The sequence below is a fragment of the Eucyclogobius newberryi genome, unplaced genomic scaffold, assembly GCF_026437365.1.
Source record: "Eucyclogobius newberryi isolate DKJ021-1_F unplaced genomic scaffold, fEucNew1.0.hap1 SCAF_17, whole genome shotgun sequence".
NCBI classification, from domain to species: Eukaryota; Metazoa; Chordata; class Actinopteri; order Gobiiformes; family Gobiidae; genus Eucyclogobius; species Eucyclogobius newberryi.
In genome coordinates, this window is record NW_027315801.1 from 24,820,335 (window position 1) to 24,835,765 (window position 15,431).

Below are 15,431 nucleotides of genomic sequence, written 5' to 3' on the forward strand. Positions count from 1 at the left end.
TTATTCAAAAAGCCTCAAATCCGACCTTTACAAAAGGTGTTACTCACTCTCTCTCTGCTCCCGCTCTCTCAAGATGGCGTCCAACCACTTCTGCTTGTCTTCTGCATGTTTAGCCATACAGACGAACCACTTGTTTTTAGCCGTGTTATGGATCTTCCATCCATTTGTCACTGTGTAGTTGTTGCTATGGTAATCCGCTGCAAAGACAAATATAGAAAGCATTTTATTATCACTTCATTTGGACATGTTAACAGGTAAAGAATTAAAGTATTTTAAATCTCCTGGCTCAAATAGAAGCAGCAGTAGTAGTAGTACTTCGCAATATTAGATGTAGTAGCTCTACAGCAGCAGGGTCATGTGTCAGTAAATATGGATGCACTTTGATCATTCAAACTCTACACATTTTCCACAACTTTAAAGTCATGAGTGTAAAGTCATCTGCACGAGCGAGCGGCACCGCTTCTCCTCCACTGCACCAGCGTTTCCGTGTCCGATCACCGGCTCCACCACGAGCGGCACGCACCGCCACGAGCCGCACGCGGCTCCGCTTCTCCTCCGCTGCACCGGCGTTTCCACGCCCGAACACCGGCTCCGCGCTCCCGCACCCGCCGCCCCGGAGGTCTGTACCTGGGCGAAGGTGTGGCCCCAGCCCGCCACAGGAGCAGACACGGAGAGCGGGGCACCGGCTCCACCCGGAGAAAAGCAGCCCCATACAACGAAGGTACAGCCACGTTTCTCTGCTTTCCCCGCTCCACAGACGGGGGCGATCTGGTCACAAAACTGGACTCAAATGCGTCTTGATTGGGCTAGAGCAACGCCGGCGTCTGGTATGTGGACTGCCGCTTCTGTCCCAACGTCTTTGTTTTGTCAGTCGTTTCCATTGTTTTGTTCCCGCGTCTCTGTGTTGTCGTCTGTCTACATCCCTGTTCCTTAACTTCATCGGACATTACTGCACCGTCCATCGCTCATCTCCTCCCTCACTCCTGGACTATCTACTGCCCTAGCCGCCAGCTAACAGCTGGCTTAACACCTGCTGAGGTCCATCATGGTATCGCGGGGCCTCCCTGCCGTGCAGACAAGGTCTGGGGCAACCAACGCCACTCACTCCACCAGCTTCAACACCCGGTCCACTGCTGCTTTTTCACAACTCTCTGCCCACCAGCTTCTAGTTAACCAGCTTCTAGCCACCGCCAACATTCTAACTGGATTACTCTCATCTGCTGCTACGTTCCATCTCCTCCTCGGACTATCACTCCCGCGCCTCCAGGCCACCGCTCCACCAACTTCTCGCCTACTCACCTACACCGCTGCTGACCTTCACCTCCTCAACCATAACCACCGTCTCCCAGCTGCTGCTGCCTCTGCAGCTAGCTCAGCTGGGATCCTTCGCCGGCCCCGCTACATCCACCGGGGCTCTGGTCTCTCCCATAACCAACACTCCAACGACGGCTCACCTATCCCCTCACTCTGGACTAGTTTTCGCCCCCCCGTCACCCCCACCTGCCGCACTGCCAACCTCAGCAACCTCCACCCCCCCACCCCTGCGCCCCCATCCATCTCCGCGCCCCCATCCATCTCCCTTGCACTGCTGAACTGCCACTCCCTCTCCAACAAATCACCTGTTATATCTGAACTGCTACTGGACAATAACATTGACCTGCTTCTCCTCTGTGAAACATGGCAACAGCCCCTGGACTTCTATGCTCTCAACCAAGCCACTCCCTCCAACTACACTTACACTGCCAAACCCCGCCTCTCCGGGCGTGGGGGAGGTCTTGCTGTTATTCATAAAAAATCTACATCCATCACTGAACTGAACCTCAACCTTCCATCCATCTCATCATTTGAATACCTCGCCTTCTCCCTCCCCAACTCTATCACCGCTATCCTGATCTATCGTCCCCCAAAGCCCCACCCCTCTTTCCTCACTGAATTGTCCGAACTCCTCACCATCGCATCCTCTCTCTCTGCCCGCCTCCTACTCACTGGTGACTTCAACATCCACATTGACTGCCCCAACGCCCCACTGACATCCGACTTCCTCTCTCTCCTGGACTGCTTCCATCTCACCCAACATATTGACTTCCCCACCCATACCAAAGGCCACACTCTGGACTTAGTCTGTTCCTCTCTCCTACCCATATCTAAGCCCCACCCCCTCCCCTTCCCACTCTCTGATCATCTCTGCATCCTTTTCTCCGCCCCCCTACCCTCGCCCCACAACCCCAAAAAACGCACCATCACCTACCGCAATATCAAGTCAGTCAACCCCCTCACGCTCTCCCAGCTCATATCCTCTGCTTTCCCCCCTGACTCCCCCCCTCTTCCCCCGACGACTATGCCGTCATGCTCAACACCACCCTCTCCGACTCCCTTGACTCCCTAGCCCCCTGGAAAACCTCCTCCGTCTCATACATCAACCCCGCCCCCTGGTACACCCCTGAACTCCGCACCATGAAGCAGACTGGCCGCCAACTCGAACGACTCCTCAAAAGAACCCGCCTCACCGTCCATGCCGAAGCTTTCAAATTACACATCTCCTCCTACCGTGACGCTCTCCAAGCCGCCAAATCTGCCCACCTCTCCACCCTCATCAACAGCTCCCACCGGAGCCCTCGCACCCTGTTCTCCACCGTCAACAAGCTGCTCCAGCCACCGGACATCACTCCACCCTCCTCCCCTGACCTCTGCAACTCTTTCCTCCTTGCCTTCAATGACAAAATTTCCAAAATCAACAGCTCCATGACTGCCGTCTCCATTAACTCCATCACCACCCCCACCCCTGCCCCCCCCCCCTCTCCCTGACCACCCACCCTTCCCTCCCCTCACCACCTTCTCCTCTGTTAACTCCTCTCATATCATAGACCTCATCACCGCTTCCAAAACCACCACCTGCTCTCTCGACCCCCTCCCAACGACTCTAACCAAGGCCTGCCTCCCTGCTCTCATCCCTCATCTCACCACCCTCTTCAACCAGTCTTTATCCCTCGGCCATGTTCCTTCCATCTACAAACTGGCCTCCATCACCCCCATCCTCAAAAAACCCACCCTAGACTCCGCCAACCTCTCCAACTACCGCCCCATCTCCAACCTGCCGTTCCTCTCAAAAACGCTGGAACGCATCGTCGCCGCCCAACTTCACACCCACCTCCAGTCAAACAACCTCTATGAACCCCTCCAATCTGGCTTCCGCCCACTTCACAGCACTGAAACAGCCCTGGTCAAAGTACTCAACGATCTCCTCACCTCTGCAGACTCCGGGGCCCTCAACATCCTGTTACTACTAGACCTCAGCGCAGCCTTTGACACTATAAACCATTCCATCCTCCTACAAAGGCTGCGCCAACTGGGTGTTGAGGGCTCTGCACTTGACTGGCTCACATCCTACCTCACCAACAGGCAAGAGTTCATTTCCCTCTCCGGTCACTCATCCACCCTCTCCCCAGTAACGCAGGGGTCCCCCAGGGCTCAGTCCTCGGCCCCCTCCTCTTCATCTGCTACATCTTCCCCCTTGGTCACATCCTCCGCCAACTCAACCTGGACTTTCACTGCTACGCTGACGACACCCAGATATACCTCACCACCAAATCCACCCAAAACCCTCCCCTCAGCCACATCGAAACCTGCATCTCTACAATAGAATCATGGCTCACTCTCAACTTCCTCAAACTGAACAGTGACAAAACAGAGCTCCTCCTCATTGGCACCAAATCCACTCTCAATAAAACTGGTCCCTTTTCACTCAGCATCGACACCTCGACCATCACCCCCTCTACCCTGGTACGCAATCTCGGTGTCATCATGGACCCCACCCTCTCCTTCACTCCCCACGTCAGCCACATCGTCAAGACCTCATACTTCCACCTCCGCCGCATCGCCAAAATCCGACACTGCCTCACCCTCCCCGCTGCTGAATCCCTCATCCATGCCTTCATCTCCTCCCGCCTTGACTACTGCAACTCCCTCCTCACTGGCATCTCCTCCCATTCCCTCCACAGACTCCAAATGGTCCAAAACTCCGCTGCCCGCCTCCTCACCCACACCCGGTCCCGTGATCACATCACTCCCGTTCTCCGCTCTCTCCACTGGCTCCCCATCAAGCAGCGCATAAACTTTAAAATACTCCTCCTCACCTTCAAAGCTCTTCACCACCTTGCCCCCTCCTACCTGTCTGACCTCCTCATCCCCCACCGCCCCACCCGAGCTCTCCGATCCTCCTCCTCTCTCACCCTGACTGCACCAACATCCCGACTCAAAACTTTTGGCGACAGAGCATTCTCCCGAACAGCACCCCGACTCTCGAACTCCCTCCCCCAACCTGTCCGCCACTCTCCCTCACTCACAAAATTCAAATCCCGCCTCAAAACATACCTCTTCACCCAAGCCTATGACCTCCCCTACCCCTAGCCTCCTCTACCCCATTGCCTACTCTTCTACCCCCTGTTACATCCCCATCTTTTTCTCTCTACTTCTTCTGTCTTGTTCATTTTATCTGTATATTAATGTGTATTGTACGTGTTGTCCCCCCCTGTCTGTAAATACCCCCCCCCTTTTTTATTATGTTCAGCGTCTTTGGGTCACTGAAAAGCGCTATATAAATAAAAGTTATTATTATTATTGTTATTAATTCCATGGAAATAGAAAGCTAAAACCATACTTTGGAACACTCTTTTGGACATAGATGTGTTTTCTTCCCTACTGTGGATTATTGTAGCAAAATGCAACTAAAAATTCCAGCGTATTTGTACGCTGGAATTTGTAAGTTGACATTTTCTGCATTTATTCCCTATAGTCAACCATTTGGTCAAAAAATTACTATCATGCTCCTGAGAATGTACAATATAAAGTACATTTAGTTTCAGTGAAAATAACAATTCTGGGAAGATTCAGGGTCAGTTTGTACTTCAAACTCACAAATAAATAAAATTAACCTATACTCTGCCTTTTTTTCTTTATTACAAGTCTCTAATTTTTGGTGAAATTATGTTCATCTTTGAAAAATGAATTGTCCAAACCCAACAAATACTCCATCTATCGATCTGTAAATGAAAGAAAATCCAGGCAGGATTTGAAATCTGATTTTTTTCTGTGCAGAGCTTGTTCAAAGTTGTGCCCACTTATAATTAGTATAAACCAGACATCGGAGTCCAAATCTACAGAATGTCAGCTTCACAAAGAGTCCAGCTGATAATTTGCACTCCAAAGGGTTAAGAACAGTTTCAGTTCTAATTAAGTCAAAAATGTGTCTTTTTTTAAGGAAAATCAGCTGATAAAGGGTTTAAAGGTGCACTATGTAACTTTTCTGGTTTGGCCAGGAATAATCAAAGACGCCACCAGGTCAAATGACAAGTCAGTTCCATGGAAAGGCTCATCTTAAGAGCACATGTGTTCAAGGTATTTTTCTGCATTAAAACCCATTTAAATGAATAAATGCAAGGTAGAATGTTTAATCAATGACAACTGACAACCATACAAGCTCAGCAACTTAACTTCATCATGATCATAAGCAGGTTCACCAGAAAAGTTGCAACGTGCACCTTTAACTTGTGCATTACTTGTAAAAGATACACCACCCTACAGTTGCTTAACAAATCTCATCTCAATCTTATTTTATCTTCCATTTAGCAGCAGGTCCTGAATAATGAATGGTCGTCAGTAATGGGCCGCATTAGTCTCACGCTCAAAGGTCATATAAATAGATCGACTACTCTGGGCTACACAAGAAATGGCTCATACTGTTTTGGGAAGAAGCATAAAATACTATTACAGGCCTATATTAGCACAACACAATATTGCTTTTCCTAACACATACTCTCCAGACACCCCAAAATCAGGAGGTTGTTTTGCACATAGTTGAGCCACACACTGGGAGCCCACTTGTGTAAGTAAACTGAATTCTATTAAGATGTTTTTCTTTGTGGTTTGCAGTATGAACGTGACAACCTAGAAGCGGCAAACATGCAGTGAGCCAATCATGTGATCTTGCTGCAGAAAAGAGGAAACAGATGAAAAAGGCGAAGTGTTTCTATACAAGTGAGCCGAGAGCGCAAAGGAAATGGAGGCTGGCAAAACCACCGCAGTAAATAAACTTGTATCACTCAATCTTACGCCATAGGAATACATATCGCCTCGCTTGGGAGTCGTGTGCACTTAAGATTCTAATCACCACAAAGGTCTGTTGCTATTGGTGACATCAAAAAGGTGACTGTGAGGTTTGCAGGCTACATCCTGTTAGAACTCAAGTAGGACTCCACCCAAAACTGTCAACCTGTGCCTGATTCATATCCAACCACGCAAGTTAAATATGTGAAAATATGAATCACCAATATAGAGCTTTGTCACACGTTTATTGCACAACTGTACAACTGGCCTTGCAGGCACATATTTTAATGTTTAACTCGCAGCGCTCACTCGAGTTTATGTTATTTTTTTGTATTCATCCAATGACAGTCAAATTAAGAAACGTCGCCCCTGTCATTAACGGGCTAAAAATATTCTTAGAGAGCTTAGTCCAACTTTGTCCTGTAATGTTACTCCCCAAAAACAGAAAATACTGATTTGTATTTGTTTTTTAATAAAAATTTGGAAATTACAAAGTAGATGGAAACCTGTCAAAGTACTGGTATTCAAGAAAATGTTCTGCCTCCGACTGAAATCTAAACTGCCCGGTAGCAAAGCAGCAACAGAAGCAGTATGGTTATGATTCTTCTTGGTATAAATATTTGAATGAGCAGTGTCCAAAAACTACTTCACCCTTTGCAAATACAAACCTGTTCCATCTTCCACATTTTCCACCTCCATCACCTCCGTGTTGATCCTGCCCCTAAACACATACAGGGGCCCGTTGATAGACTTGGTCCTCTTGGTGGACTTCTTTCCAGATACCCTGGGGTAATGGGACAAGACTGTGGTTACACTCAACAAGGAAAACATCTGTTAACACCATTGCCATGTGAAGAAAGGACTTGTTTGTGACAGTTTTACACCCATACACTTGCAAGTGTAGTGAAACAAGGCTGCAGGTATTTGCAACGCTTTTTGCGCCGGGTCTGGCTTACATCTAGGAACAAGTCAATAATAAGTGTTTGCGCAGTTTTCAAAGCCTTATTTCTCACCTGGACTTCCTCTTACAGTAAACTAGAAGATTGTCAAACAGGAAGAAGACGCGCTCCTGAATGTTCCCAGCAGAGATTTTCAGTAGATTTCCATGAAGCAGCAGCTCTGTGCAAATATCTGTCAAGTTAGTTCCCTGTAAAAAGACAAAAAAAACATTAAAAAAAACGATTTAACTATAAATAAAGGCAGAAAAAAGCACCTTATACCCTAAGATTACAAAGTCAGACCAATTTGCCTTGTTTTAATTGGTGGAACGAGATTGCACAAGATGAAACAGGGCACAATGAGATTGGGTCCACGCGAACGGGAGTTTATCATAAATTATAATATGTGTGCACAATCTTGTGTCAATTTTATCACACTGAATCTTGTCCATTCTATTGTGACCTAGTGACCTGTGAGCACACCTAGAGGTCCAGCTCAAACCCCATAACGTTGGCGTGGATTTTCTGCTTTGAGGAACATGTTTAACAAACAGCAGTGTTTTTATGTTGGCCACAAGTACATACACCCAAAGAACCCGCCTATGTCCTGAATACACAAGTAGAGAGGAAGGAAATGTAAAAAGGAGGAAGGCCTTGCAAGAATGTTTTGTCTCCTTGTAAGAATAAAGTAATTTAAACAGTTGTTAAACACTACAGCTTGTACTGAGAGAAGCACACACTGCCACTTCCAATCAACCTGCCATAGTGCGATAAACCTAATAAGTTTATTTGCAGAAATGTGTAAGTTAAAATTGTTTAATTAAAAAACAGAGAATATTTGCTTACATTTTAGCAATATATCCATTGGATGGAAGAATATTATATAGTTACAATTATAGCTGATGAAGGGCCAAGTGTGACCTGAGCACTTGCCCCTTCTCCTGCGTAAAATATGATGTAGTTGTTGATGTCAGTGTGCGCAATGACCACAGCGTGTTGTCTAATTAACCTTTTCACCAAAAGGTTGAACTTCAGGGCCATTAATGCATGGGCTAATGATTTTTTAAAAAACATGCACAAATATTATCCAATGGAATCAAAAGGGGCAGTGAGATATAAGACATTTAATTGCAGACCGTAAAATGAAATCTTATGACACCCCATCACTTATTGTTGAATGGATCATTCCCTCCTAAATTATGTGGAACTAACAACAGCCATGTGTGGACATCCCCACAGAAGCAGAGACCTGCACAAATCCTCTTCTGGCCACACCCACGCCCCACCGTCCATAATTGATTCCCATGAGTATATATTTATGATGGATGGTCCAAAAGGTGCATAGTGTCTAGGAGTGGGGCAGAGATCACGTTTCACTCTATTGATTCCACCTCATCTAACAGCACCGGGTGAGGTGGGGGCGCGAGCAGAGTGCATGGGAATTCAGAAGGCATGCCTGCACCTTTGTGTACACTTCCATGTGTTTAGCTCTTCAAAGATGGATGTGGGACATGTCCTGAATTCTTAATGGGAGCAAGGGAAGAAACAACATGGACGGGGGTTTGGTGAGTTTGGGAGAAGCAGTAATGTGCTTGGCACTACTGGAGCCCATTAGGCCTGGAGGTGATTAGGCTGGAGAGGGGAAAGAAGAGCGAGACTAATGCTGTTAGGGTGATGGCACTGTGCGGGTCAAGTGGATAACTATGCTGTAAAACTGCTGTTTCAAATACAAAAAGCTTTAAATTCTTTCTGATCAACAAATCAAATAGTCAGTTCAACACTGTATTGTTATATTAATTAAATCAGAATCTCAGTAGCATTCTTTGCTTAAAAAAAAAAAAAAAGACAAATTCACAGAATTGTTAATCAAATTAAACAAAGCCATATGATACAAGTGAGCAACTAAAGAAATAGCACTATAGATTTATCATTGCACTAATAGTCATAATTGTCTCTTTTGGATGTCCCAGTTGGGCAGTTCTGTTTCCATCTTCCATTTCTTCTTCAGTCCCCTCAAGTGGTCCCTTCATGTAACTCTGAGGCTAGAACTCTGCTTCCTAAGTCTCCTCTGATTGGGCAGTTTGCCTGTTGGCATCTCCCTGGGCACCCTCAGAGGCCGTATTGTCCCATTGGTGCCTGCTAAGACAAGGCTTCTGTTGTGGTGGGTGAGGGAGCCGTGAAAAATGTGCTGGACTCTCAACTCCAGCTCCCAAGCCCCATCCATGGCCCCAGAGCTCTCTCTGATTTGGCTGGTGAGATAGTGGCAGTGTTAAAATTAGGATGGGCATTTGAAATGAACTAAATTAAATGCGGTACTGTTAAGACACCTTTGCATTTCATGTGTCATTTCAAACAAAGCCATGTTTGTATGTACTGTATCTGGAACGTCCTGTATGTTTTCTGACCCACAATGTTAACATGTTGTATCTGTCATGGCAGGACTACCCCTATATCTATCTACAAAACAAAACACAATATTTACGGTTGCACTTAACTTTGTTTTAGAGACACTGCCAACTCCAAGTAGACTTTAAAAATCAATGGAAGTTTTTCAATCTACTGTCCACTTAAGAATCCATAGACATTCTTAAGTCATTCTGTTCTCCAGCTGACCTCCATCGTTCTGTGGAGTAGCACATGAATCTCTTCCTGACAACAGTATCCTTGCTGACCCCACATCTCTTACCTCCCAGCCCTCTATGTGGGACTGCAGCTGTTCCAGAGCTTCCAGTTTCTCCATTTGCCTCTTGGTCTCATTGATGTTGGAGCAGACAGCTTTCATGGCCTGCAGAGCCTCCTCCACAGCAGGATAATCTGCATGTTTTTTAGGGGTTCGCTTTAGAAGCTCCTGGTAAGGAATGATAACATAACTTTTTAGGCTACAAAACAAAACAATGGTACAATAAGCGTTATTTTTCAACATAATGTTCAAAATGCAAAAGGTCAGACAACACTGAATGAATGAGGAAGGAAGAATTAAATCAACAACAACAAAAAATTACTGAAATGTATAAAGGGTAAAGCCGTTCTGTACCTTCAGGAGAAGCGGGTATTTGCAGATCCTCTGGATGGGTGTCAGAAGGTAACCCTCCAGTGGGATATCTGTGCTTTTCTTTCCGCCCAGTAGCATACAATGCTGCAAACAACATACAAATAAGATTAGATAAATATAAAATGTAATAAATAATATTGTACCCACAGTATAGTATTAATTACCAAAGTACATCAAGTTGAACCAAAGGCATCGCAAGTAAATCTTTATTTTCATTTATAAACTCATTTGAAGCACAGCAGGAGCAAAATGCCCTCTGTAATTTTCTGTACTTTTCTGTAAGGGCATGGCTACAAAAAGAATAAACGAACAGAAATGTCTTGTCTCTCAAACAGTGATAGAAGTTTTCTGCCGTCAATAGAATCTTTATTCACAGCTTAAATTTTGGATATTCGTTTAATCAGAATCAGAAAAGGTTTTATTGCCATTGTCAATTAATAAAAGTCAGAAATCCAGGAACTTGCTTTGGCATTAAGGTGCAACATACAAAAATGAAGAATAATGATGAAAAAAGGCATGCATAAAATGTAAAACATACTAATAAAATGTGCAGATGTGGCTTAAGAAAGACTTAGTTCTTTCTGCATGGCTCATGAATGACCTTTTTAAAATAATTTGATCTAGAGGAGGTTTAAGTGATTCCTTTATTTGATTGACCTTTATTTAACCAGGATAGTTTCTTGCCATGTGCAAAGAGTGCTACCAATGCAATGTGAGCACAAATTAATTTATACACTGAACAACTATTATGGACTCTCATAAAGCAGAAATAAAGGCATTTATTTCTGTTCCAGCTAAAGCAATGGTCTGAGACTTACTGTATACAGGAAAAGGATGCTCAGAATAATCTGAGTTCATTCAAAGTTGAATTCAACTGTGTCTGGATGTTAGCCAGCCTATATTTGGATTTCCCATGTGTTTCTTTTTGTATGCCCATACAATAAAATGAACATATGCGAAAATGCTACCAAAACAACTAAATACATAAATGTCACTTAGCAGCAAGCTATTTACAGCAAAACATTGTAAATCCACATCATATGGCCCCAATTCCAGAGAAACCCTTTCAACATAAAGATCACTGTGAATCCTTATACCCTCGTTCCCTTCGGAGGATTTTAGAAACTCACCCTAAACACATAACCACTTTTATCAGAAGTGGGGGGCTATAGTTACACTCATGGGTCTTCCACTCACATTGCTGTGCATTTGGAGGAATCGCAGCCAGTCAGGATGCAATGAGCTCATGGGACAGGATAAAAGATCAAACACAGCTATGCAGATAAACCACTCCAGAGTCCTCCAGAAGATCACAATAATCTATGGCAATTCCTTCTAACTCAAGGAGATGGTGGGGGGTGATGACAAAAATAGTCCAAACTTTGGAATTACACCAACTCATAATATGTTTCCCATAGCCATTTAAATAATATTTCCCTTCTTATGTTCTTTGTCTGTGCTTAAAGCTGCAATTCCCTTCGCTTTACAATTTGACCTCATTTTGATTTCAATATGCTTGTTCACTGCAATTGAAAGTCCAGTTATGTGGTAGCTCAATATGGAAATGGAAGGAACCCACTCTAATTAAAATCAAGAGAGATTATTTCACTGGCATTACAAGGATTTGAAATGGTTATCCTTTACTAATTAAATAAAGTGGATTCCAACTGCCCTCTTGAATGTACTGTAGCTTGGCATTCACTCATGTTTCCATTAAGCCCATGGCTGCTACAAAACCCATGCAATTTGAAGGCTGACATGACTTGAACATAGAACCAGATGATCATTTTGCTTTAGTAGATGATGTAGATGTAGTAATTGATAGCAGAAGAACTTCAGGGCAATTGGAATGACGTTTACAATCAAATTATAAAATTGATATTCAAAGCAAGATTGTCTTTCATGAGACCAATTTACTGCAATATAAAACAGCAATAGTGCAATCCTGCTTTTTCCATTCCTTTGACCTAGAATAAAACCATGCAAGTGAACCATGGGGCAATGCCGGGCCTTAGATCTCGGAGCCAGTCCTGCAAGGCCTGCCAATGACACTCCACAGCTGGGCCCTGCCTCGACGCCTTCATTTTACACAAACCCTTTCAAACTAGTTCATTGTACAGGACCTAAAAGGTGGAAACAGCTGGTGGCGGAAGCACCACACAAGAGCGAACACAAAAGTGGCCTTGATGGTGGCTGCATCCTGTCCGGACAGGAAAAGCGCTTATGGACTCTGGAACTTTGAGCTGACATGGAAGCAGAGGTGAGACTGGGGAAGGAAAGGGAGGGTAGACGACAAAAGGAAGAAATAACACTCAAGGGAGGAAAGAAAAGTAGGGCAATGTAAAAATGTGGGACGTAATTGCATGTTATTTATTAGTGGACTCAGAATAGGAAGGTGGGCTTGAAATGAACACGTCTCATAGAAGGCGGGGTGGCCGACACTGTGCAAATCATTCTCAATGGAGGTGATGATTTTTGTTTAGCCTGAAATATTCTGCAAAATGGCATAACACTTCATGGCGAGAAGCAGGTGACAGGTGAGTAATTTAATAAATGAACAACAGATATGTTTATACCATATTGTGGAAAACTCCAAGCAAAGCAAAACAATGTTTACAGCCGGTGACAGCCAGAAAACTAACATGTACACCTTTAAAAGTGCAGCCATAAGTATAATATGGTGAGTTTGTGAACCTAACCCTAGAAAATCTGTGTGTCTTACCAGTAGAAAGGTCCTGATGTGGGGAACCTTGTTGAGCTCCATAAGTAGCCGTAATGCTTTCTCATGGTTACTGCAGTACTCGCCGTATACAGAGAAACTCTTCCTCTGCAAAAAACAAAACACATCACATCAACTCCAGTTTTGAGTAGAAGGCCCCTTTAACTTCGATCAGTCTAATGGGAATGTAGTGTACCAGGGAAAGCGGTGCATAACACTTCCAGCAATTACCATTAGGACACTTTTATGACGCACTAATGAGAAAAAAGCTACTTGTCTAAAAGCTTTCGAATGCTTTTGAGCTGTTATTTAACGATCACATTTGTCAACACATTCCTTTTGAGGGATTCACAAATTGATATGTACATCGCCGACTTCTAACCAAGCTTTCCCAGTCTGCACAATGAGACAAAACAAACACTTGAAAAAACAACCTTTGAAGCTGCTATTTCTTTTGAGAACTAATACATGTAAAGTGACACCTGGGCTTGTGAATGATCTGAAATACATTATTTATGCAGCAGCAAAGACAATGTAGTACACAGTGTTCCTTGGCTTTAGTTGAATCTACAGGCACAAGCTTATTTAGAGCCATTGAGGCCTTTTCAACCATGCTGTGGATAATTGGGATGTGAAACCATGTGATCAGTGGGGCTCGAGCTTGGGGACAGAAACTGAAACTGTCATTCGAAACAGCCATGTAAGTGAAATTTGAAACTGCAGGTGCCAGGACACACTGCTTTTAACTTGAACTGAAACACAACCGGGAGGTTAGCATGCAAAAGGTGGACATACAAAAAAGAAATACAAAAAAGGAAGAATGAAAATGAAGGAAGGCCATCGGATATTGTTGTAACATAAACTTCAAACAATACACATCTGTAAAAGAAAGACAAACAGGTATAGGGCAATTTTGAGTGGGTAATTGTGTACGTTTTTGGCTTGTGTTGCTCTCTGGAGGTTCAAATCCTACACAGGATGAGGCCTTTCTACGTGCAATTTGCATTTTCTTCCTGTGGATTTGCTTCAGACACTCCAGTTTCTCCTGTAATCCCAATTATGCACACAGGCTAATGTTCCACTTAAGGTCTCCTGACAAAGACCCTGGGTCAATATTGGTTATCAAGATTGGTAAAAAATTTAGTGAAATTAGTGCCTCCCCACTGACCATGTTATCCTGTGTGTGGAGTGAACTCCACACACAGGATAACATGGTCAATATATTTGACACAAGTTTCAAAATAATGTACAAACCTTAACTTTACAGGTCGAACTGTGTCAAAATAAAACACTTAGGGTCACACAGAAAAAACAAAGGCAAAAGAAGACTAAATTAGGGCTTAACAATATATTTGAATCATAACTATTTAAATTTTTGGGGGAAATAAGGTTTGAAACTAAACGTTTTGAATTTATATTTCTACATACAACATCATACTGAATAGACCATTTCTAACCATGCAAATATGTACATAACTCTTCATCTTATGCACTTTTGCCACTAAGTGAAACCATGTTTGACCAAATTGTACAGAACAGATGCAGCTAAGTATTACATGTGGTTTCACTCCTACACACACCTTACAAACATTACGCTTGTGTGTTACAAGGGGCCAACAGTGGTGGCAGGGGCCCCAAACAGCGCTGATGGATCTTTATGTAGAAGCCTGTGTATGCTCTTTCCTCATCCGTTCACGCAGAGGGAACTCAAAGTGGTTTATATGTATATGTATGTATGTATATATATATATGTGCAGCAAAAGTCAGGGACACAATGTAATCAGTGGGCAGCAGGAGCACAAACACACCCTGAGCAACATTGGCAGAACCCGTCCTGAACACCACTGGGAGGAACAGCTGGGCCAGCATATGGTGTGGAAGCCCTCTTATGGTTAATGTGAGCCTTTGTTTGTGGTTTCAGTTCGGAGTCAGATTATTTTTTTTATTTATTATATAGTGAGACTGGCTTCACAGAACACCTCCAATTACTCAGTCAGTCAAAAACATTTACTCTAAAAGCATCACTTGTGCCAAAAATAGCGCCGTATAAGACTGTGGTTGTTCCCTTAATAGGCATAGCTTCTTATTTAAAATCATCATCACTGGAATGTTATTACTTAGCCCAGATCAGAAAGTATCACACGCTGTCCAATCACACTGGGTCAATGCATAATGATAGTATTTCAGAAGGTGCATAAGGACATGACTGTTTCTCTTGCAGGCAGGGGAAATATTCACGTCTGCAATTCCACCTTCAATGCCACGTCACCTTTTGGCCGAGAGAATACTGAATAACCGCAAGCAGTTTGATATATTTTAATTTAAATATACTTCTAATATCCCTTGCTAAATATTGGAGTAAGGCAATATAGCTCGAGTGTGCGACATGCCAAAACCTTCATAACTTTCATCTGAATGCGATTCTTGTATCAACTATTTTTATATCGTCTTAAGATGTTAACCCAAAAGTCTTGCTTATTTTGAGAGCTTCACTGTGATAACATCATTATAAGGCTTGCATGATTATTTTAAAATGTAGCAAGGACCCTTATAGTTTTGGAAAGTAGTAAATTTGACCTAAACAGCTAAATATTTCCAGTTTAATTATATCTACAGCCTC

The 15,431-nt window shown here is 43.8% G+C and overlaps 1 protein-coding gene across 2 annotated transcripts in view; it reads right to left on the bottom strand.

Annotated features, from left to right (window-relative positions):
- The window catches only part of prex1 (phosphatidylinositol-3,4,5-trisphosphate-dependent Rac exchange factor 1), a 74,004-nt gene that overhangs the window by 33,151 nt on the left and 25,422 nt on the right, over positions 1-15,431 (bottom strand). For both annotated transcript variants that reach the window (XM_072449563.1, XM_072449561.1), the window contains exons 4-9: positions 12,815-12,919; positions 10,075-10,176; positions 9,727-9,888; positions 7,116-7,249; positions 6,771-6,886; positions 48-197 (exon numbers count right to left, since the gene is read on the bottom strand). In XM_072449563.1, the coding sequence (XP_072305664.1) occupies positions 48-197; positions 6,771-6,886; positions 7,116-7,249; positions 9,727-9,888; positions 10,075-10,176; positions 12,815-12,919 (769 nt within the window). The remainder of the gene's footprint in view (positions 1-47; positions 198-6,770; positions 6,887-7,115; positions 7,250-9,726; positions 9,889-10,074; positions 10,177-12,814; positions 12,920-15,431) is intronic.